The sequence below is a fragment of the Urocitellus parryii genome, chromosome 1 (assembly GCF_045843805.1).
Source record: "Urocitellus parryii isolate mUroPar1 chromosome 1, mUroPar1.hap1, whole genome shotgun sequence".
Taxonomy (NCBI): Eukaryota; Metazoa; Chordata; class Mammalia; order Rodentia; family Sciuridae; genus Urocitellus; species Urocitellus parryii.
In genome coordinates, this window is record NC_135531.1 from 127,473,553 (window position 1) to 127,497,941 (window position 24,389).

The 24,389-nt window shown below is 50.3% G+C and overlaps 2 protein-coding genes and 1 pseudogene across 2 annotated transcripts in view; 2 read left to right on the forward strand and 1 right to left on the reverse strand.

Moving 5' to 3' along the window:
• Nucleotides 1–2,934: 2,934 nt before the first annotated feature.
• Nucleotides 2,935–18,921, reverse strand: Rgs14 (regulator of G protein signaling 14). The gene is made up of 15 exons (XM_026398213.2): nt 18,768–18,921; nt 10,221–10,242; nt 9,853–10,031; nt 9,398–9,490; nt 9,162–9,305; nt 8,626–8,769; nt 8,384–8,495; nt 7,811–7,923; nt 7,149–7,352; nt 4,847–4,923; nt 4,481–4,607; nt 4,312–4,393; nt 4,158–4,204; nt 3,964–4,078; nt 2,935–3,691 (listed from the first exon to the last, which is right to left on the reverse strand). Exons 1-15 carry the CDS (start codon nt 18,810–18,812, stop codon nt 3,489–3,491), a joined length of 1,707 nt encoding a protein of 568 aa, XP_026253998.1. The 5' UTR covers nt 18,813–18,921; the 3' UTR covers nt 2,935–3,488.
• On the forward strand, nt 12,815–13,330 carry LOC113189455 (transmembrane protein 126A pseudogene; annotated as a pseudogene).
• Nucleotides 18,922–23,977: 5,056 nt separating the features above from the next.
• Nucleotides 23,978–24,389, forward strand: part of Lman2 (lectin, mannose binding 2) — a 9,997-nt gene continuing 9,585 nt past the window's right edge. The window contains exon 1 of the mRNA XM_077801373.1: nt 23,978–24,380. Coding sequence (XP_077657499.1) covers nt 24,185–24,380 — 196 coding nt within the window. The 5' untranslated portion in view covers nt 23,978–24,184. The remainder of the gene's footprint in view (nt 24,381–24,389) is intronic.

Genomic DNA, 24,389 nt, shown 5'->3' on the forward strand with positions numbered 1-24,389 from the left:
ACCAGATGCCAGCACCATGCTTCTAGAATTCCTGGCTTCTAGAACAGTGAGCTAAATATACCTCTATTTTAATTTGTTTTAATCAATTAATTTTCTGGTGTGGAGAATTGAAATCAGCATATGCACATGTTCTTCCACTGAGTCATACTCCCAACCCAACATACCTCTATTCTTTATAAATTACCCAGTCTGTGGTATTAACTTATAGGAATAGAAAATAGATTAAGACAGGTATCTTGCCATATGCGTTGTTCTGCTTTATTTCATGGAACAATAAACTGTCTTAGAGAGTTTTCCACATTAGGAAGTACTGTACCTAATTCTTTACCTGCTGTGTGGTATTGTAGAGCATGAACATGCCACAGTGTGTTTTATTATCCCTACATCTCACCAACATTTGGTTGTTTGCCAAATTTTGGGTCACAGGTAACCCTGCAGGATCTGGCCTGCTCATGCCCAGAGTGATTCTCTAGTGACATTGCTAGGGGTCACATACTGTTTTAAATTTGTAGCAGAAACTCCCAAATCACTGCCCAGAGTAGCTGTACCAATGTACCTCCCCACAAAGGGCCCTGGCTCCTCACCAAGGGCTTCTACATGGCCCAAGCCCTCCCTGGCATGTGTCCCTGCATCAGGCAGCCTGAGTGCTAGTGAAACACCAGTGACAATTCTTTGCAGCATCCTGGGCTAGTCACTTCCCCTCCTGCATTGTTTGTTGTGAAGACAAAAATGATGGAATATATCTAACTTGGGGACCTCAGTAACTGTGCACTCCTCTCCCGAAGGGGCTAACTTTTGGGGGGTGGTGCCAGGGATTGAACCCAGGGGTGCTTGACCACTGAACCATATCCTCAGCCCTTTTTGTGTTTTATTTTAAGACAGGATCTTGCTGGGGTTGTGGCTCAGCAGTAGAGAGCTCACCTAGCACATGCGAGGCCCTGGGTTCAATCTTCAGCACCTCATAAAAATAAATAAAATAAAGATGATATTGTATCCAACTAAAAAAAGAAAAAAAAAGACAGGGTCTCAGTAAGTTGCTCAAGGCCTCCCTTAGTTGCTGAGGCTGGCTTTGAACTTGGAATCCTTCTGCCTTAGCCTCCCAAGTTGCTAAGATTATAGGTGTGCACTATCACACCCCCAGAGAAGTTAACTTCTATGGGGGAATCTTCTACCTGACCCATGACTGCTTTCCCATGGGGCAATCCCATTGGTCCCTAAAGAGTAACAGGCACCATGGTTGCATCTGCAGAGGTTTAGGATTGGGTGAAGGGTGGGTTTGACCTGCAAGGTCTGCCAACTTTGGAGAGATAGCCTATCAATTACCTGGTACCCCCATCTAGCTATTCTGGGGCACAAAGAAGGGAGTCTCTTTCCACGCAGGAAAAGATCCACATCCCAGGAAGTTTGGCAGAAGGTCTATGGCTGGTTAGGGAATGGATAGGACTTTGTCTCCCTACTCCCATCCCTGTCCTCACATAGTGACCCTAGTGCTATACAATCCCCTGCCAGAATCCCACATGCCCTGTTGTCCCTGCACACTTTGCTGAGAATGAGATTGCTGGGATTGTCAATGAAGTAGCGTTTTTGTGGTTGCAGGTCTTAGAAACCCAATTCACAGCTGTTGCAATGGCGTACACCTGTAGTCCCAGTGGCTCAGGAGGCTGAGGCGGGAGGATCGAGAGTTCAAAGCCAGCCTCAGCAACTGAGCAAGGGCCTAAGCAACTTAGTAAGACCCTGTCTCAAAATAAAATATAAAAAAAGAGCTGGGGATATAGCTCAGTGGTTAAGCACCCCTGGGTTCAATCTCCAGTACACACACACACACACACACACACACACACACATTTGGTTTCTAAGGAGAAAGTCTAGGGGTGGTTGATTGATTTCAGGCATAGTGAACGTTGTTGTGAACTTTGTCAGGACTCTCCTTCCATCTTTTCTCCTGCTCTCCAGTGTTGGCTTCATTTGCATGCAGAGTCTCTTCCTGTAGGTCCTTCCTACAAATCCCCAGGGGATAGTAGAAAATGACCCAGGTTGGAATTCTGACTGGAACACCTTGGTTAAGGAACCACCCCTCAACAAACTCTGATTGGCCAGGGAAATGGAGTGTCTGACTGGCCAGGCATGATCATCAGCCCCTCCCAGCAGTCTGGGGACCTAGTTAAACCAGCTAGATAAAATGGGCTGAGGGGGCAGAGGACTAAAGTCCCCAGAGGAAGTCAGGGTGGTCCAGCAAAGCCCATGATCTGTCCCATAATTTTTAAGGATGAAGAGGAACCAGTTAGATGAGAAGGGAGAATATAGAGGAAGTTCCTGGCAGAGACAGTAAATGCAGCCTGACCTGTTTGAGTCAGGAAGGATTCCCCTCACCCCTCAGGAGAGGCTCCCTCAAGTCTCCTTGCTTCCCCTGTGGAAGCACTTACCTCTCTCATCTGGGACCAAGACTCAATTCTCTCCCTGAAAGCTGGGGGCCCCCTCTCCGGGAGGTCCTCCCTATTTCCAGGAGAGAAACAGAGAAGACCACCCAGCCAAAGCAGGCAAAGGTGAGATTCTGCCTCCCCATAGCCAATGACCCCAAGATAGGCCTTTGATGCACTAAGGGAGCCCCCAGGTGTGTGCATAGAGATACATTGTGTCCCAAATTGAAGCAGAGAACAGCAACCAGAATGACATATTCAGATCCACAGAGACAATGGAACAGCTGGATGATAGTCGAATCACAGCTGTGAAGGGAGGGATCTCTCTTTTATTTCTCTCTCTCTCACACACACATGCACCCCCACCCCCATATTATTTGCAGTCAGGAAGAGAGATTCTGAAAACAGGAAGTCAGGAGGTACATCCTGAGTCCCCAAGAACTTCCTGGCACTGACCTTGGTAACAGAGGCATTGTGGTTAGTTGGGGGTGGTGGTGGGGTGTGTGTGCATAAGGCAGACTGGCACACAAGGAACAGACCTCATGGTAGAATAATAATAATTATTATTATAATAACAATATCATATATCCAGGACAAACCCAGCTGCCCCAAGCCAACTGCAAAATCCATATGTCCAGTAGAGTCTATGCAGGTGGAGGAAGGGGCTGCCCACCTGCACCCCCAGGCCTCACTTATACCAACGCCTTAAGAAGGGGCCAGCCCCTCCTTTTTCCCACTGCTAAAACTTGGCACAGGCTGGGGAGGCTGGCACTGCCAAAGCCGTCCCTCTGTGTTGGGCACAACCACACCAAGGGGCCATACCCACCTTCCCCCCAGTGACCTGGCTGCAAAAGATGGTTGAATGAGCCTGTGAGAGACCAGGTAATGGCAGCTGTGGGTATGGCTCCTCTGAGTCTCCTTTCTACCCACTCCTGGCTCTTCTTGCTTGGGCCTGCCCATAGCAGGAAGAGGCCAGGGACACCCATGGCACAGACAGGGCATGCAAAGCGGACTCATAACATGCTTGGCCCACCAGGCGCCATGCAGCCAGCCTGGACTCTTACACAGGTGTCAGAGGGCTGGGTGGACAGTAGAGTCTGAGGGCCCCTCCTTGGGCTGGACAGATGATTCAGTTTGTGGTGGGGCCTTCTGGGAGCTGGGCCCTTGAACAGGCAGCTGCAGAAATTCTGGAAGCACTAGGTCCTCTTTTCGAAGAAGGCCCCTCTGATCATGGGCCCCGCTGCTCTGCACCCGGTTCAGCAGCTCCACCAGGCCTGGGAGCAGCCACAGTCAGCAGGCCCTCTTTCACAGAGCTGCTTATGTGAACCCACCTCAGTCCTGCTGTCTCACTGTGGCCACAGTCTCCCTAACCAGCACCAATGGCCCTGCTGGTCCCAACTCCCAGGCCCCCAGCCCTCCTGCTTCAACCTCAGTGGTACTCAGTCCCCTGTCTTAGCTCAGTCCTCTCTGATGCCACCCTCAATAGTCCCTAGCCCTACTTCTCTAGTCCCTCTGGTCTCCAGTTTCCACCATCCCCCCAAAGTACCTTCAATATCACAAGTTTGCCGTTTCCCAGTAGAACTACTAGGTGCCTCTGCCAGTGAACTGGGGGACGTTGGAGAGGGATGAGAAGCCTTTTCCTGGGCTCTAGGAGGACATCCCTACAAAAATGTGAGGTCAGAGCCACAACTTGGAGACAAAAAGTAGCAGATGGAAGATGCACCCTGGGTGTTTGCTCACCTGGCTGTGGCAGGGGGATGTGTTTCGGGTTTCACGGATCTTTCCACCTGTGACAGTGAGAGCCACTGTTGGAGTTTGCATCTCTACTAGACCCTCTTCCTTCTAGGCCGGAGCCATACCAGTTGATCAAGCCCCAGGGCCTTGGTCCCCTTACCTGGAGGAGCATCCAAAACCAGTCTCTGGGCCGCCACTGAGCTCACTAGCTTCCCCAGATCCATCGGCTCCTTCTCTCCTGCCTGTGGGGAGAGGTCAGCAGCTCCAGGGACAGGAAACTCGCTCCCCACAGTACTGCCCCCGCCCGGGTCACAGGCCCCACTGCTCACCCGGTGCAGTTCCACCTGTTCTAGGCTCAGGCCGTGCTTAGCCAGGATGGGGTGCAGCGCCTCCTCCAGCCGCTTGGTGGGCTTGGCCGAGATTCGCACGACGCGCTCTAGTGCTGCCAGCTCAAGCCTGCACAGGACCCTTGGCTGCAGAGGGCCGGGCAGCCAACCCCTCTCTCCCCCAGCCCTCCCGCAACTGGCCTTTTTGAATGGTCAGAGCAAAACTGGCTTGGGGTGGGGCTTTAGACAGGGGTGGGGCTTCTATCACAAGGGGGCGGAGCCCAAGAGAAGACAGAGAGACCAATAGACCAGAACCAGGCTTGAAATGATGTTAGGACCAGAGACCTGGCCTGGGGGCTGGACACTCACTCGAAAGTGATCCTGTTCTCCAGCCGCACTTCCTGGTCCGCCAGCACAGTGCAATCCTGATCCAGGACGAGGGCCTTCTGCAGATGCCAGGCAGGTTCTAAGGGTCCCTCCCCCAACCCTGAGCCATGGGGGGGGGTCTTGGGGAACCACCTTTATTTCCTCCTCTGACCTCACTGTGGCCCATAGAGAAGGGCCCATAGGTAACAGAACTATATGGAGGCAGATGGAGTAACTTGGACAGGCTGGAACTGGAGCCTGATAAGGTCAAGGCCAAGGAGAAGAGTGGCAAGTATTCTGGAGGATGCTCAGAAAGGTTTTGGGAAACAGGGATGCTGTGGACATTAAATAATAACCGAGATGCTTTGGTAAGAGGCAGACAGGTCCTGGATCACTAGTCTGCCCTTGCTAGGGCAGGACAGGATCTGCCCCTTGGACAGCTGCCCCCTTGTCATGCAAAAGTCAACCAGAACAGCAGGATACCTTTCATCCCTCACCACACACCTTTGGTTAGTTTTGTCCCCTTTTAAACACTTGTTTGCTTGTCTCCATTCCCTCCTTACTAAGGGCATTTCTTGGGCTGGGGATAAAGCTCAGTTGTAGAGTGATAGCCTAGCATGTGTGGGGCCCTGAGTTTGATCCCTAGTATCACAAAACAAAAATACTAAGGATGGTTCTTGCCTCCTCACAAACAAACAAACAAACTATCTCACAAAACTGCTATGAGACCAAAGATGTAAAGCATCTGGCACAGTGCCCAGCACACGGTAGGTACATAAACAGTAACTCTAGTGATTACCACACTCAGAGGCCTCACTGCCTATGCCAGCCCAGGGGTGGGGAGTGTGGGAGGGAGGGGGACAGCCTCTCCCAGACAGTAGGCCTGTGCTGTGTGGCAGGGACAGGTGGAGTGTGGGTGGCAAAGTTATATTTAGCTGGCATGAAAACCCATCTGGGCTACTGGCAGCTGCTCTGGTGGCCTGAGATCAGAGTGGGCAGAGTGCCTCCTACAGTTGCCCTCAGAGCCCTGCACTCCAGGTCCCTAAAGGTGCCTGCAAGAATTGACCTCCAGACCTTTACTTAAGCTCTTTCATCTGCCTGGAAGGTCGTCCCTCACAGCTGTCAGGCAAACTCTTCCCCATCCTCAACAATTGCTGCCTCTTCCATGAAGCCTCCCAGACCCTGGCCAGAAATACCTACTTGCCCCCAAGAGACTCCCTCTGGAGGTTTGATTCCTCCTCCTAGTCATCTCTGACCTGGCTCACCTCCTGCCTGTGAGCCTGAAGGGCAGAACCTGGGTTTGGGTCCCTCAGCTCCTCTACCTTACCAGGGCTTTGGGACTTGGCTACTAGGTAAATGAAATCTTGATTGTCCCCTGGAATGCAGCATTGTTCCTTCTCCTCCCTCACTGGATGGTTTTGTTTTTGTTTTTTTTTTTTTGCTTTTGTTTTGTTTTTGGTTCCAGGCAGGGATTGGACCCCCTGGCATTTGACCACTGAACCACATCTGAAGCGCTTTATTGTAATTTATTTAGAGACAGGGTCTCATTGAGTTGCTTAGGGCCTTGCTTTTGCTGAGGCTGGCTTTGAACTTGAGATCCTCCTGCCTTAGCTTCCGGAGCTGCTGGGATTACAGGCATGTACTACCAAGCCAAACCTGGGTGGTTTTGTTTAAAGCAAATTTTCCCCTAGGCTCCTCTTTAAAACTTAATGCTAGTTTGCACTTAAAGGAAAGTTGTTCAGGGCTGGGGTTGTGGCTCAGCGGTAGAGTGCGTGCCTAGCACGAGTGAGGCCCTGGGTTCGATCCTCAGCACCACATAAAAATGAATAAGTTAAATAAAGGTATTGTGTCCAACCATAACTAAAAAATTAATATTCAAAAAAGAAGGAAAGTTGTTCAGAGGTTAGGTGCAATTGGATGCCCCAAGCGGCAGAGGAGGTGAGGCTTCTCCCCAACTGGCAATTTCAGAGGTGGGCCTGTGTGAATGACAGTCTGAATGGTGGGAGTCAAGCCAGGGGATCTCAGATCTAGTAGTGACTTCTCCGGGCTTTACCTCCCTGACCCATCACAGTAGCTGGAACCAGGATGGCATGGAGGGAAATAGGCTTTTTGTGGAACATGGGTGGATGTTCAAGTTTAAGTGAAATATTGGTACTGGGGTCAATTTGGAGTTGGCATGGGATAGGTAGGGTTGTAGTACAGGATGAAGTTAGAAAGAGGGTGGTGATAGGGAATGGGGTTAGAATTAGGGTTTGGTTTAGTGAATTGGGAATTGAGTTGGGGTCAGGCCAGATCAGGTTCGCACCTGCTCGTTGCCCACCAGGTAGACCTTGATGTCAGGTAGAGAGAGGCCTCGTTTCTCACAGATGCCTGCCAGCATGTCTCGGATAGTGAGGCCAGGTCGGGCCAAGGCCAAGGATGCTGTGCCATCAGGCAGGTACACACAGCAGTACTTCCCTGGCCGGCTTTCACTGTCTCCCTCGGTGCTCCCAAGGCTCTTCCGGTGGCTCTGATTGTGGGCAGGAATTGGGGAAAGTTGTTTGTACACATGCAGGTTATGCAGACACAGAGACAGGTAAGCTCACCGGGACATACACACAAGCCAGGACACACCTGGAGGCAGCTAAGAGGCATCCTCCTAAAGGAACAGAGGCATGCACACCCAAGCTTGTGGGCACTCAAAGATAGGTACACCCATTAACACAAATATATGCTGTGTTCACCTGGGCACCCACACATGCACACACATCTGCCAGCTGAGGATATGGACCCATGACAAGAATGGGGACCATGAAGACCTCTCCGGTGAGGACAGGGAGAAATGAAGGAGTAGGAGGGATTAGCTTTGCAGGGCAAGTCAGGAATGGAAGTGGGAACATTAACTGGGAACGACAGGAATCACATAAAGGACCTCTGCATAATGGTCCTAACCTGTACGAACTCCACTTCCCCCGGCAGTCAACTTACCTCAGATTTGCTGCTGACAAAGGCAAGGAAGCCGAGGTCCAGACTGGCGGAGGAATTGAGGGAGCCCTGAGACTCTCGGCGTAAGGCTGAGTTTGCGACCCCTCCAGATAGCTCTAGGGGAATTGAAGCGATAAGCTGGAATAGCCCACTTCCCTTCATCCATTCCTCTGCTGAAACCGCTTCCCCACTTGAGGACCCTGTTTGGAGCTATCTTGCAGAGGCCCAATGTGGTGTGGGTCGCTAGAAGTATTGCTACTATGAAGGTCTCCCTAACTTCTGGGGATTAGTATGGGAACAAACCACCTGGGGAAGGAGGTAGTCTCAGGGACCTGCATCTCTTTCTTTTTCTTTTCTTTCCTTTTCTTTTTCTTTCTCCTTCCTTCCTTCCTTCCTTCCTTCCTTCCTTCCTTCCTTCCTTCCTTCCTCTTTTCTTTTCTTTTTTTTTTTAATTGTTGTTTTGTTTCTTTGTTTCTGACTTACTGATTGTTAGTGGGCCAAGAAGGAGGAAGAGGACATTCCCCAAACTTGCCCAAACTCCCCCACCCCTTCTCTAGGGCCCTCTCCTGCTCTCACCTTTACGGAAAGACTTGCGGAGCGGGCGGCCACCAGGACCCTCAGCTAGTGGCAGGTGCCCCAGCTCCTCCACGCCCAAAGGCAGCGACTTCCCAGGTTTCAGTTTCGGCTTCTGCGGGTACAGGGAAGGCCCCAGCGCGCATCCAATTCACCGGCTCACACGCGCAGATCTGCACTTAGCGGTGTTCCCTCTTGAAGAGAGTCCGCTGGGAACCCAGCCTCCCACCGCCCCTCATCCTCACCTTCCTCGTGGTGTCAGGGCTGCCGAGGCGCGAGGAGCCAGGTTCCCGCAGGGGGCGCCCCTCCGCCTCGGCCAGGAGGCACTCGCGGTACAGCGGAGATTTGACAAAGCGGGCGTAGCTGTCGAACTTCATCAAGTTGAAGATCTACCAGACAAACGTGCCGAAAGTAAGCACGGGGCTGGGTAGGTGGGTCTCCACGCCCCTCCTGGTCCCAGGTCCCAACCGAGGAACAGAGGTGTGCACACCCAAGCTTCTGGGCACTCAGACAGGTACACCCATTAACTCTTCCCAGCTTCTCAGTTCCAGATGTCCACCTCCAGGGCCTGCCCCCCCCAACTCAGGTAGGCTCCGCCCTCAGCCGGTCCTTCGGTACCACTCGCAGACCCCTGCTTTTGGCTCTAGCTCCGCACCCAAGTTTGCCCCCTCCACACCACGGCTTAGGCTCCTCCCCTGCATCTGACCTCGCCCCCTCCCCATTTGTCTCCTTCCGAGGCCACGCCCTCTCAGCGCAGGCCGCGCCCCTTGACACCGCTCACCTGAAGCTGCTGTGCCCGAAACATATCCGGCCGGGGTTGGGCCAGCACCTCCTCGCCGAGCCAGGCCTGCCGGTCGATATTCACGGGACTCAATGCCTGGCTGGATAGAAACTCCTGGTAGATGTTGCGGGCTTCCTGGGCTAGCTGGGGGAGGAGGATAGGGGAAGAAGTTCAGGGGACAAGGCCCAGATCCGGGCCCCACCCCTCTGACCCAGCTCCCTTTTCCCCCAGCCCACCTGCTGGGTGTCGCTGGCTGGGATCTGCTGGAAGCGCTCGCAGGCCTTCCAGAAAGTCACGTTTTCCGCGCTGAACTCCTTCTTCAGGAACTCCTGGGAGGAGGAGAAAGGAGGAGGCAGTCAGGCACAGACTGGGAGATGTGTTCAAAGTGACTAGGACAGACACAGGGCCAAGAGACCAGCCAGACAGATAGGGCCAGACAGACAGATGGCTGCAGATCCGGAGGCACACCGAGAAAATAAGAAGCAGAGATGAAAACAGATAGAAGGAAGAATTCCCAGCTGGGAGAGGAGGGAGGGTGCCAAAGAAAGGCTAGATGGTGGAGAGGAGAGAGAGGAGCCCCAATCTAACCAACCTGAAGTTCCATCCATGCCCTCTCCGACGATTCCTGCCCCTCCTCCTGCAGAAGCATCTGCCATCTGCCCTTCCCATCTCACCCCATCCCAGAACTTACTGTGAAGTAAGCCAGGCCCAGTGGGTCTTGCAGCAGCCGCTCGAAGGATAGGGCCCAGCTGGCCACAGGCTGCTCCTCAGTGGGGAAGGGGCTGCTGGGGCCACTGGGGAGGCTGTGGATGCTGAGGGAGCTGCCTCTGCCCTCACCCTGTCCCTGGGACCCCGCTGTGCTGCTCAGCTCTGCAGAGGGATGGACAAGTTGGGGTAAGGCCGGCTTCCTTCCCTGGTCCCAGGCCCCACCCCACCTCCAGGTAGGCATCTACTCAAAAGATACCTTCTTGGAAAAATCTCAAGTGGCAGAGTATCCCCACTCACTTCCACCTCCCTCCCCTCTGCCCCCTAGCCAGGTCTCCACAGTCTGTCACTTACCTCCATCTGAGACAGCCGGAACCTAGAAGAGACCCAAGGTAGAAAATCAGAGCAGAGCCCAATGAGGAATTCCAAGGGACAGTTCCGACCTCCTGGGAGCTAGAACTGCGTTTTCCACTACCTGGAGAGTCGTGCTGGGTGTCTCCAGCCAGTCACTGCTTGGTCAGGGTTTTGCTCAGTCTGCCCAGGTTTATTTTCCATCATGCGCCAAACACTGTATGCTGGGACTTATGCCAGTTAACTTTTAGTGGCCCCTGGTTCTCTCTTCTCCCAGCCCTTGATGGATGAGCCCAAGTGTGCATAGCAACTTTGTCTCTGCCACTTACTAGCTGTGTGACTTTGGGTGAATCAATTCACTTGTTGGCCTCTATCTGTAAATAAGGGATGATGCTAAGAATAGTAACTTCCTTCCTGGGGCTGTTGTGAGCATCTGAATCAGTTTAATATATTTATGGCATATAGAACCACTAGTGGCAAGCACATGAAAGGCTTTATCAATACTTGCTGTTGTCTTGGAGGAAGGAGAGGTCTCTCTAGTCAATGATCTGTTATTACAACTGTTTCCCCTTGAGGTGCAGGGTCTACCACAGGTCCCATCCCATCTTGGGCAAGGCATGGGGTGCTATTTCTATAGATTAGAACATTGGATCTTAAACGTTAGCATAGAATGCCCAGGAGGGACCCGCTCTCTGTCAGAAGTTCAGTAGATCCAGGGTGGGGGCCTGAGGCTCTCCATTTCTAATTAGCTCCCGGATAATGCTAATGCCACTGGGTCACACTATGGCTAGCACTGCTGTACAAGCCAACTCCACCATCCCCCACAACACACATGAACTGACATCTCTGGGAATCCTAATCATTAGTGAAACAGAAAAATCTTCCTCTCAAAACAGTTAAGTTTCTTTTTTTTATATAAATATTTATTTATTTATTTTTAGGTGTAGATGGACACAACACAATGCCTTTTATTTTTATGCGGTGCTGAGGATTGAACCCGGGTGCTAGGCGAGTGCTCTACAGCTTAGCCACAATCCCAGCCCCACTGTTGAGTTTCTTTTTTTTTTTTTTTAAAGCCTTTATTTGAAAGCAGTTTTTTTTTTTTAAGAGAGAGAGGTAGAGAGAGAGAGAGAATTTTAATATTTATTTTTTAGTTATCGGCGGGCACAACATCTTTGTTTGTATGTGGTGCTGAGGATCGAACCCAGGCCGCCCGCATTCCAGGCTAGCGCGCTACTGCTTGAGCCACATCCCCAGCCCCCTGTTGAGTTTCTTTAGGTTCCTTTCCTACCTTCCTATCAGCTCCCTGGATTCCTCGTGATCTCCTACCCGTATAGGGTGGCCTCTACCCTTCTCTAGCTCTGTCCTGGCTCTTTGGCCACCCCAGCCTTCTCCCACATCTCCATCTCCAACCATATGTAGCTAACTTCCTGCTAACATTTCTACCAAGTGAGCCATTCAAACTCAGCCAATCCAAATGGAAGCCCCCCTGCTTCCACCAAAACAAAGTACTGAATCAGCTTCCCTACATTCCCTGTCTTTCTTCCCATCACCTGAGTCATCCCTAATTCCTCCCTCCTTCTCACCTCCTACATTTTTATTAGGACCTGTCACAAGAGCTTCCATCACCTATTTCTTATTTCCATTCCCATTGGAAACAGGTCTGGGGACATTTCCCCCAGGAAGTCTCCCCTGCCCTGTTTCCTTTATTCCTGGCTTCCACCACAGTAATACCCAGGTCACCGAGTAGCCATCTGTAAGCCAAATCTTATTATTATACTGTTCCCAGAACTTTCTTTCTAAGTTTAAAGGATTTTTTCACACTTAAAAATTGAGAGATTTTATGTACAAACCCAACTTTCTGTCTTCTCTTAAGACTGTGATGTGCCAAGTGTTCCGAGTTTCTTCCCAGCACAGCAACTCTGACTGGCACTGAACTGCCACCATCTTCCCTAGAAGGAACTCACAGCACTCAGAGGCTTTGGGGCCAGTGTGATATATCTACATTGCTTTGAAAGTAATGGAAGGTAGACATTGCCCCAGTCAGCCTGAATTCAAATGTATGCTCTGTAACCTTGTTAAAAATAATAAATTGGGCTGGGGATGTGGCTCAAGCGGTGGTGCGCTCGCCTGGCATGTGCGGGGCACTGGGCTCGATCCTCAGCACCACATAAAATAAAATAAAGATGTTGTGTCCACCGAAAACTGAAAAATAAATATTAAAATAATAATAATAATAATAAACCTCTCTGTGCCTTATTTTCTTCCTCTTTAAAAATGGGGTGACTTTAAAGGGTTGTTTCCATTTAATAAGTTAAATAGACATAAAGAGCTCAACAGATTATCTGGAAGGTAATAAATGTTCAAAGAACATTACAATTATTGTTGATGCCTGATGCTGCCCTTTTCTATTTTTACGACTTTGAACTCCTCCCTGAGCCCCCTCTCCCATCTGATGCTTGGAGTAAGAAGTTGCTGGTGTCAGCCAAAGATGGCTGCACTGGGAGGAACAGAGTAAAGGTTGTAGCTTAAGCCCCAGCGAGTTAGAGGAAGAACTGGAAAAACACCTGCTGTTGGAGGAGAGCAACGGGGTTAAGATGGAAAACCATAAACCACATGATACTCCCAAGGGAAACTCAAGTTTTGATATCATAGCCAGCAAAATTGAACAACTACCAGAAGCAGAAAGGAATCTACCTGAACATGGATCTCCATATGTTGGACTTAATGCTGCTGCCTGTGGCTAATAGCAAGACAGACTTTTTTGAGGGGACTTACATGGAACACAGGCCCGAATAGCGGCTGATTTACCAATGGCAGTGCTCCCAGTTTTGGCAGGGAATGCATCTTTCAAAGGTTTTGTGATTTGAATTGTGAAACCTGTACCGTGACTCGGGGTGGGCTTGTTGGTTTGTTTTTTAGGAGGTCTGTACCCTGTTTTCTTGGCTATACCTGTAAATGGTGGCCCAGCAGCCAGGTATCAATCAGCCTTGCTACCAGAGAAAGGAAACACCTTAATTTACTGGATTAAAACTTCTAAGCCTGTCTTCATAAAGATGTTATTTCCCATTTTACTTCAGACTATGTTTGCAGCATACCTTGATTCTAGATAAAGGCCCTTCAGTACCTGAACTTCACCTAGAAATCCACTGATTTTAAGCAAATGTGCATATAAAAATGAAATTGTAAAGAGTAAAAAAGAAAGAAAGAAAGAAAGAAAAAAAGAAAAGAAGTTGCTGAGCAGGAGACAAAGTTTGCACAGAGTGTGGGACGCGCTCCTGGGCACACCACGCCCTGCAACCCTCCCCAGCCCCGCCCTCGCGTACCCTGCCTCTCCACTCCCCCAGGTGACCCGCATCATCAGAGTCATCTCCCACAAAGAATGTCAGTGCTACCTACAGTTGGGGGAGAAAGCTCTAACTCTTGGGGACGGAAGGCAGGTGACAGCAGGGACACATGGAAGCACTTGCCCACCCCACTGCGAGGTCTCTTTCCAGCCTGCTTTTTGCCTTTCTGGCCACTTCAATATCCCGCACCTGCCTTCCCTCTTCCTTCCCGGGGAGGCCGCCCTCCCCCAGTCCTCTGGGAGTCATCGCCCTCCCACTCCTCTCCACCGGGGCTGCCTGGTCTTGCGACACCCCCAGCCTCTATCCTGCTCCCCAACTTCTCAGCCTCTCCTTTGCGAGGAGCCCTCTCCTTTGCAAGGGCCAGGAATCACAGACTCAGCAAAAGGGGCAAAAGGTGCGAGTCCAGAGCAGCCCACGCTCCCCTGGGTTCAGCTCTCAGAGGTTTCATTTCTACATTAAATTCAATAGACGGTCTGTGCCCTTAAGCGGAGCTCTCCAGGCCCCGCCCTTCCCCATGGTCCCATTCTGGGACCCGGCCCACCCTGACCCTCCTAAGTCTTACAACAGGTGCCAAGGTACAGTTAAAACCCTACCTGGAAATTTTTAGCACATCGAAATCTTTTATGAGCACCAAGTGGCTAGGTTGTAAAAGTTTTGTAATGATTTGCAACTAAAATACATGATACATTTTAATGTATCAGCCAGAGTAGCAAGTAATTTTTGTTTTATGAAGCAGAGTATCTGTCATCTTGCAGTATTACCAATGCTGTTGTAAATTGAATTTAAAGTGGTATTAAAAAGATCCTGTCAAACAATTTTTATCTGTTTGTATATCTTACTATAGATTATGTACAAGTAACATCTAAATAAAATTACACTTTTAACCCTAAAAAAAAAAAAAAAAACCCTACCTGGGCCTGACTAAGAACCCTCCAGCCTCCCTGTTTCCCTCCCCCTCACCTCCACCCTACACTTGATGAAACTTTTCTATTTTCTCCACACCCCTACCCACTCCTGCTTCCTACTTTGCTGTTTTCTCTGAGTAGCTGCTTCTCCACACGCCCCCAAATGTTCCCAGATCCCTGCCCATTGACCTCAGTCATCATTAAATACCAGTTCCTCAGAACTGACCTTCTGGCCTGGCCTTGGGCCCCTGTCCCCAGGTGTGGGTCTCTCTTCCCTGTGCATCTGGTAGCTCCTGGGGGGTGGGCCTGGTTAAGGAGAGGGAACCTATCTGAACCCTCCTCTCCAAAGACACCCTCTTTGACAGAGTCCCAAGCAGCCCTTAGGGCTGTGGCCCAGGCATTTCCTTCATCCCACTTCATGCCAGTCACTGGAAGCCCCAGCATCCGCCTCTGTCCCCTGAAGTTCTTCATCTGGAGCCCCCTTTGCCTCACTAGTTGTTTTTTGTTTTTTTTTTTTTTTGAGAATTTTTAATATTTATTTTTTAGTTCTCGGCGGACACAACATCTTTGTTGGTATGTGGTGCTGAGGATCGAACCCGGGCCGCACGCATGCCAGGCGAGCGCGCTACCGCTTGAGCCACATCCCCAGCCCCCCTCACTAGTTGTTGACAGCACAGTTGGGACTGAGCAGGTATAGGGACAGAAATCTAGAGCTGGGATGGAGTAGGGACAGAGTTCAATTCCGGCTTTGCCATGGCGGGGCAAGTAACTTCTCTTGCCTAACCCTCAGTTTCCTCCGGGGTAGCAGGGGGCTTGGCATTCCCAACTTCCCCAGGCTGCTGTGAAGGTTAAATGAGGCCCTGGATGTGAAATCAACAGGTGTGTTTTGGTAAAGCTGCATCCCGTGGCAAAGTGGGGTGCAGATTCCTCCAGGCCAGTGCTTTGACCTGCACAGGCTAGCAGGCCTGGGGAAGTCTTGTTGAGCAGGGCTGGACTCCCTCACCGCTCACTGGCCTCTGCCTGCTGGAGGAGAAGTGGTGAGTGAATGGAAGAAAAGAGGAAGACAGGGTGAGGAAGGGTGTGGTGACCAGTGACACCCTTGACCACAGTTGGGCTGCAGTTTGCCATGCTTTGATCTTAGGAAGCAGGCCTCAGGGACCGGATGGCACCTGAGGGATACTGAAGTGAGGATGAGGTTCCAAATTTCTTGAGCTCCAACTCTGTGACAGGCACCCTTTGGCAGTTCACACCTGTGTTCTCACTCCATTCATGTAAGAATGTGTAAATTCATCTCTGCAGCAGGTATTGTTGCCCCCATTTTAAAGATGAGGAAACTGAGGACCAAAGAAATCAGAGGTGGGAAGAGGCAGAGCTGATATTAGATCCCAAGTTGTCTACCTCTGGAACCTGAGTTCTTTCCTACACTGCTTCCCTCTGTGAACAGGGGTGCTGGGAGGCTCAGGAGGGGTAAAGGGCCTGTGGTTCCTCTTGAACTGTGTATGACCTGTGAAGGGGTCAGATCTAAAAGGGAGGGTGATTTACTGACATCTTCTGTCCTAAACACCTCTACCACGGTCTCATTTCATCCTTGAGAAAATGGATGCTCTGAGAGTCTTTCCAGGGATGTCTATACACAACCCTGGTTGCCTGGTCCCTTCGTCCTAAGCCAGCCCTGTTAGCTGACCCCCAGCATTGGCCCCTCTGTATGGCCATCCTGCACTGGAGCACTTGACCTTAGGCTAGACACCAGGAACACAGAAAGAGATGCATGAGATTTATGAGGTAAATCTCCTTGGCAGGAGGGGAACACTAACCAGGTCCCCCTGATGTGACAGAATGTGATAACTGCCCCTCGCCAGGCTTCACCTGAAGCCTCCCCTTGGTCCATGTCCATCCACGCCCACTCTGCCCGCATGCAGGCTTCTCTCTATGCCATTTCTCCATCTGGCTTTGGGGACCATCTTCTCTATGGCATGAAGTTAGTGGAGAAGTTCAGTTCTTCCTGCCAGGTCCCCCTCAGCCTTTCCCTATCCCTGACCTGCAGCTCGAACACAAAGCTGAATTTTATTTCAGTATTGATTTACCCATGTCTTGGTGCCTTGCCAGACTGAGAGATGTTTGGGGCAGAACAAGGGCCCTTGGCTCCAGTCTTAAGTGCCTCGCAGAAGGGGCAGCGCACAGCAGACCCCGAGGAAGGTTGAGTGAGCAAGAGTTCCCAAATGAAGTGGCAGCTGGGGTGCATGGAGATATTCCTGGGAGGGGACTGAGAGCCATCTCTAAGTGACAGTTTCATTGCAACTCCCTGACAAGCTGAGTGACAGAAAGACGAGGCTGAGAGCTAAAGCTGCATCAGCAGGGGATGACGAAGGATGGGGGTGGCGGCAGGCAGAGGGGAGGATCAGAGCCAGGCAATGCTGAGGGGACAGGTGCAGATCTGACCCTTCTACTCAACAGTTGACCTGGGCACATTTTTCATTCCTCTGAGCTTCCCTTGGGATGTAACTTTTGGAGGGAACCAGATGCCTGGCCAACAGGTGCCTCTCCATCCCCATCCCTGCCCAGTTGCCCATGCCTGTCCACCCCTCCCTCCCCCAGGCAAGCACAGCCTCAAAAAGCTGCCCAGTGGCCAGCCAGCAGCCAATCTGTGACCCTGGGGATTCCAAGAGCTGACAGAGGGAGTTCAGGAAGGGTGAAGGTACCCTGTGTGTGACAGCCTCTCAAAGAGCCAGGATATTGACTGGACTGGGGACAGAGTTTGGGGACACCTCCCTATTCTGAATGACTTTTGTGTCGAGCAGTCATGCATGGCACTGGAGGGACAGAGGCTGGGTCTATCCTTGGGCCCCACGTGCTGCCCTGCAGTTCTGGGCACTGTTCCAAAACATCAATCCAGCTGCCCTTCTGAGCTGGGCCTGGGACTGCTCCTCTGTGGTTTTGTAGCCTGGACATTGGGGGAAGGTTGAGCAAAGCATCATGCCCCTGGGCTGGAAGTGCAAGGCCCCATGGTCCTTGAACTCTCACAAAGTTTGGGTGGTGGTAAAGATAGTGAAGTGCAGTCGAGCTAGCTTTGGAGGATTTTTCTGTCTCCCACCCAGCTAGCCTGGAGATAAACAAAAAAGGGATGCCGGAAGGAGAGATGGAGACAGATCTTAGAAACTGGAGGCAGGGGTGGAGCTTGGGAGGTGGTTCAGTTTGTTGATGAGGCAGGAGAGCCTTGAAGAGGGGCTAAAAATGTAGGAAGCATTGGACTGACATTTGCCCCGCTTTTGCAATGGATCAAGGACCTCATGTTCATCATTCTACTTAGTCATATCAACAAGACTGTGATACATTTCAGGCTCCTCATTTTACAGATAAGGAAACTGAGGGTCAGAGAGGACCTCTGCCAGTAAGGGGCAACAGAGCAAAAACTGAAACCCAGGTCATTCCAGATCTACTGAATTTGTCCTGTGGTACTAAACTAGGGTCCAGTTTGGGGGTGCTGCACACTATCTGGCCTTCCTGGAGTTGTTGGGGGTAGGACTCTTTTAAGTGAGCCAGAATCAGGGGAGAAAAGCAGGTTCAAAGCAGCCTGCCCCCTCTGCTGAATGAATAAAAAGAGCCAGAACCTTTGAAGGCAATTCTGATGGGGTGAGCAGCTTGACAGAGGGTATAAGGGATGGGGCAGCTGCAGCCAGAGGCATCCTAATCCTCAGCTACCCCCACCCTTCCTGAAAGCCCCAGAACAGGACAGGCAGAAGCTGTCCAACCTGGCCTGACCTTGCAGACCCATCCGAGGCTGCCCAAAGAAAATTAGTTTGGGAAGAAAGCTTTCAGCTCAGGGGAAGTTAGAGAGCAGTGACCCAGTAGGGGCTGCCCCTCACCTGACCTTGGGTACCTGGGCATGGAGTGAGGAGGGGAGGGCAGGGACTGAGTGAGAAGTGGGGGCCATGGTAGAGGTGGGCAGTGGCCAGGGGCATGTCAGGTCTCTCTGCTAGCCTGGGGTGCAAGCTGCTCCTGGTGGGGCCACACCAGTAGCAGGTAAGGGAGCAGCACCCTTACCTGCATGCTGGACCAGAAGCCTTTGCCCACCCTGCCCTGGTCTCACCCTCGGGGTTACACAAGGCTCCTAACAGGGCCAGGTAGAAGGGTCCCTGAGCAAGGGCACCAGGTCCACTGCCTGCAACTGTTTGTCCCAGCTTCACCCACCTGCTGGTAGCCCATGGGCTCTTACTTGGCCCTGTTGGGTGTGCCTCCTGGGCTCCACCCTGGGTGTGCCCACCCCCTCCTTGTGGCCCTGGCCCATAGCCGGCACTCACCATGCGCCCGTTGGGGACGCCCAGGTGCTTGGGCTTCCCTGGCATGCCGCTGCTGATCACAGGTCCCTGCTGCGGGGGCCGCCCACCATGGGGACTGTGGGCAGTGCCGGCCAGAGCTTGCACAGTGGCAGGCAGGCGTCAGAGACAGCCCGGCTCTGTTCCTCCGGGCCCTCACATCCTGAAACACCAGCTCACTACCTCTTTTTTCTGCCACAGGAAGTGTCTCTATAGAAACCAAACCACAGAGAGAAGCAAGGTCTAAGAGAGGGAACGCCTCTTCCTACACACACACACACACACACACACACACACACACGTTCATGCACACACACACATTGCCAACACACCCTTGGCAGCATCCTACACAGGCATCAATACACAGCAGAGGCCTCCCAGTCCGGAACCCAAGGAGGAGCCCCGCCTGGTCTGGCTCAGCCCTGGGAGCTCCAAGATTCTGTGTGAGCACACAGAGTGTATGGTCACACATTTGGCACCTGTGTACCTGGCAGGGGTTCCTGTGGACATGCTTACATGTGCCCTGGGTCCTGCATATCCACATGTGTACTTTGCTCAGCACACCCGTGTATCATACCTACTGTGTGCCAGCAGTGTGCATGCACAGTATCTCTGCCCCGCTATGTGCACATGCAGATTTACCACCCCTCATCCCAGACACCTACAGGCTCTCATCTCATGCATGGGCCCAGTTGTGCAGACAGTAGACATCTTGTGTTCATGGTCATGCACACACAGACCACACAGGTGTACATATTATAAACACTTGGGCTTTCCTAATAAATGACACCTGGGTGTTCAGTCATAGACACTGTTCCTTGGACAGGCACATGGGACAGGCATACCTGTATATAGGCCCATATATAGCCAGTGACATATGTAACCAGGTATGTGCATCTCACCTACCTGGGTAAGAGAACAGAGAAGGTACATCTATGCTGAAGGCCATGTGCATTCATTTTCATTCGCATAGAAATCCTGTCTTGGTTGTAGGACTGTCTCATCTCAGGTTTCTGTAAGAAAAATACCACGGGCTGTGTGACTTAAACAACAAACACTCATTTCTCACAGTGCTGGAGGTTGGGATGGTCAAGATGCTGGCAGAACTGGTGTCTGATGAAGTCCCCTTTCCTGGTTTGCAGATGGCTGTCTTTTTGTTATGTCCTCAAGTGAAAGAACAGAGAAGAGGAAGCAAGTTCTCTATCGTCTCTTTTCACAGGGGTGCTAACACCATCATAAGGGATTCCTACTCACAGCCTAGTTACCTCGCAAGCCCTCATTTCCAACATCTCCAAATACCACTGCACTAGAGGTTATTGTTTTAACATATGAATATTGCAGGGGTGGGGAGACACAAACATTCAGTTCACAGCAAGTACTGGTAGCTGAAGGTGACCCCTACCCTCAGCCCTGACCAGATAGATTCAGGTGCTTTAACCAGAGTCCTCAGTTTGCCTCCTACTTATACATGCATGTCCCCATTACTTGGACTTATATTTTACTCTAAGTGTGAGCTTACTTAGAGACCTCAAGTCACTCACCACTCTGGTTTGGGATATTTCTTTTATAGAGACAAGGCACATTCCCTGCTCCATAATCTATCTCTGCCCCACTGTCCCCTTCTAGGGCTGTCACCTGAACTCTACTGTGACAGAAACTGAGTCACTTCTCACTACACATTCATGTCCTGTTCCTCCCTGGCACATGGCTAATCTCAACTTTCCAGGACCCCTTATAGGTACTTGTGACCATGTGACCAATTCTCACCAATTAAGGGAATGGAATGATATGTGCCATTTCTGGGCCAAGCTTTGAAGAAGTAGGTGTGTGCCCTCCATTCTCTTTCTCTTTTAACTGGGTGTATATAGACAATGAGGCTCTAGGGGATTGGGGAGTCACAGAAGGAAGAAGTGATGTCTGTGCACTAGCTCATGAAGGATGCCATCCATCGACCTGGAATATCAGCTCTGGACAGCTATGACAGCTCTCCAGAAACAAACTTCCTTGACCATTGTACACATTAGGGTATGTTTGTTATAGCAACTAGCGTGACCCTAGTTAATACACTAGATTCTCTCCAAACATCTTGCTTCAGTTCATCCAGACAGAGGGATTCAGTCAGACTTGGTTTGTGTAGGGGGTTGCTTTCAGACATAGGTCATTGTCAATGGTGGGTTTTTTTCAAAGATGATTTTATTTACTCATTCATTCATTCATTCATTCATGTAGTACTGGGGATAGAACCAGGGCCTCATGCATGCTAGGCAAGTGCTCTATAACTGAGCCACAACCTCAGCTCAAGGGTGGTCTTCTCAATGGTGGTACCTACGAGGGGGTTTAGGATGTATGCCATAAATGAAGCCTGCCTATTAGATCCAAGCCTAAGCTCATAGGGTGTTTTATAGTTTATAGTGTCTTTTGACAGAACTTCAATTGATCTTCACAACCATTTTGTGAGTAGTATTCATTATTCCTATTTTATAGATCAGGAAACTGAGGCTCAGAGAGAAGTGAGTTGTCCAAGACTGTATATATCATGTTAGAGACTTGCTAAATGGCAAATGCACCCTGGGTGCTGGGACCTGGGCTTGAACCTCCACCAGCCCACAAGCAAATAGTTCATCTTCCTCCTGTCAAAGGCCCAGTCACAAGGATTTCCAATTAAGTTTGTCCATTCCTGCTGCTGCTGAAATGCCTCTCCCCAACCCTCCAACAGGGATGCCAGTTCTAACTCTGCCCACAGGGGCCCCAGCTAACCCTGGGATTTCTTATCTCTTAGCCCTCATCTAGTCTTCTCCACTCCATGGAATACTTTCACCCCACAGAACACTGACCTCAACTTCCCTCGCTCTGGTTTCCCACAGCAGAACAATTACTAGAACCTAGTTTCTGATGGGACTTTTGATCCTTCTTCACTGTGGAGGCATCCTTGGCTTAGGTCTTACCCTTATTTGGTCATAATGAATTCAGTTTTCCTAACAGACCCAGTCTCTTCTCACTCCCACTAGAGAAATGCACACATCAGTCACTGCTGTACTTAAAACCATCTCATTGAGTTCTGCAAAATGGCTCCTTGGTGGGGAAATGAAGACTCTTTGAATTTTGATCTCAGCCACTCCCCGTCTTCAGTCACATTCTTCCTATCTGTTCCAAATTGTTGTATTCCTAATGCTTCCAGGCACCCATCTTCCTTGACTTTGTATCTCATGTTGTCTCCACTGAGAATTCCATTTCCCTCCCTGGTAAATTCCTACTCATTCTTCATGACCCAATTCCAGGTTCTGGAACAAATAGTCATTCTTTCACCAATTAACCACCTCTTATGTGCACTAATCTAGATGCTGGGATTCAGTAGTGACTGTAGTTGACAAAAATCCCAGCCCTGATGGGAGTTCAGTGGATTGTACATGTCCTTGTTTGCACAGGTAGAGGTTAATCTCCAGAAGTGTAGACCCATTGGGAGAGGAGGCAGAAGACTTTTGTTGTACATATGTTTGTGATTTTTGTCCCTCCTTCTCTCTCTATATATGTATATATACAGATACATATATACAGCTGCCTCTGTATCTGCAGGATCCACATTCACCAATTCAACCAACTGTGGATGGGAAATATTAGGGAAAATTTTCGAATCTGTACTGAGTATATACAGACTTTTCTTGTCATTATTCTCTAAATAATGCAATGTAACAACTATTTTCATTTCATTTACATTGTATTAGATATAAGTAACCTAAAGATGATTTAAAGAATATAAGAGAGAATGTGCATAGGTGCTTTACCACTGAGCTACATCCCCAGCCTTTTTATTTTTGGAGCCAGAGTCTCACTAAGTTGCGTAGGACCCTGCTAAGTTGCTAAAGGTGGCCTCAAACTTGTGATCTGCCTGCCTCAGCCTCTCAAGTCACTGGAATTATAGGCCTTTGCTACCATACCCAGCCTCTATGCCATTTTATATAACAGACTCAAGCATCCTCAGATTTTGATACTGGGAGGGTTCCCTGGAGCCAGCCCCCCTTGGGATACTCTGTGGTGTATATCAAGCACACCATAATAATGTATTGCTATAATACAAAATAATAATTTAAAATATATGACTCAGAGCTGGGCATGGGGGTGCATGACTATAATCCCAGCTACTTGGGAGTTGAAGCAGAATTGAAAGTTCAAGGTTAGCCTTAAATTTTTTTTTTTTTTTTTTTTTTTTTTTTTTTTTTTTTTAAGGAATAGGATGTAGCTCAGTGTAGAGTGCTCCTTGGTCCAATTCCCATTACCAGAAAAATAAAACAAATGACCCAGAAAAGAGGTCTCAGTACTAAACGCTAAATAAGTTCATTCATTTAAGAGGGCAGGTTCTTAAAATAAAGGAGCGACCAACCAACATCACATCCTGTTTCTATAACAGGAATCATTAATTGAGACAATTGACGTACATCAGTGGCCAGCGGGAGGCTAGGTTGGAAGAGGGCTGCCTTTGTAGAGGCAGTCCCCATCAGCCCCAGTTTTCAGTCCTCTTGCAGGAATGTGGGTCTAGATTTTCTAATTTTTTTTTCTTGAAAAAGTGGCAATCGGTATTTTCGATGTGAATTTAAGTACTCTGACTTAAAAATACTGGTAATTAAATCATTTATTGAACTAGTTTCAATCTCTTATCCACAGCCATCTTTGCCGAACTTTTCATGGATGCTTCTTCCAAGACAGGGCACCGTCCAGGTTTGGATTCAGACAGGTTCCAACCATCACTAGGGTCCCAGGCCAAGACCTGGGTCTGCTCCTCCTGCTTGAACCTGACTGGACCTGCGGAGTTGGGGACAGTGAAGGCCCTCAAATAGCGGGGAATTTTACGTCCCCAAACGCCTCGAACTAGCTGGGGCGGAGGCTACTCAGTGAGTCGAAGTCATCAAGCCTGCTCCTTCAATTTAGAGCTCACCGCCCCCACCTCAAATTGGGAAAGATCTTTTTAGAGACCAGACCAGAGGCCAGAGGAGAAAGGCGTTGTAGTCCTGCGCATCCAGTCCGCGCAAGCAGCGGATAAAAACTACAAGTTCCACGGTGCTCTGCTCGGAGGACGGCGCTCGCATTCCCCGCGGTTCAGACCTTTGCTCTGCTCATTGGCTTACAAACCTAACGTGCTGCCCTGTGATTGGCTGAAACTCTGTGGCGCCTAAGGATCCATTGCTGAGCCCGGCTGGCAGGTGCCTGGAACCTACAAGGTGATGGAACGACCCTCAACCAGGACAGGGGGATGCCCGTCTAGTAAAGCTGCCACCCCCTCGGCTGAGAGACTTTGTTTTTTAACTCCCCGGTGACATTAGAGTTGGAGGGTTTCCGGCCGGAGGCCATTAGATAGGACATCCGGAAGGCGGAAGTCCTAGGGCGGAAGTGGCCGAGAGGAAAGGAGAATGGCGGAGGAGGGCTGGTTTTGGCGCTGGGGCTGGGGCCGGCGGTGCCCAGGGAGACCTGGGCTTCCTGGCCCCGGCCCTGGCCCCGTTACCCTTCTACATCTTCTTCTGTTGCTGGCGTCAGTGGCTGCGGATATAACCGACGGCAACAGTGAACACCTCAAGCGGGAGCATTCGCTTATCAAGCCCTACCAAGGTGAGGCCC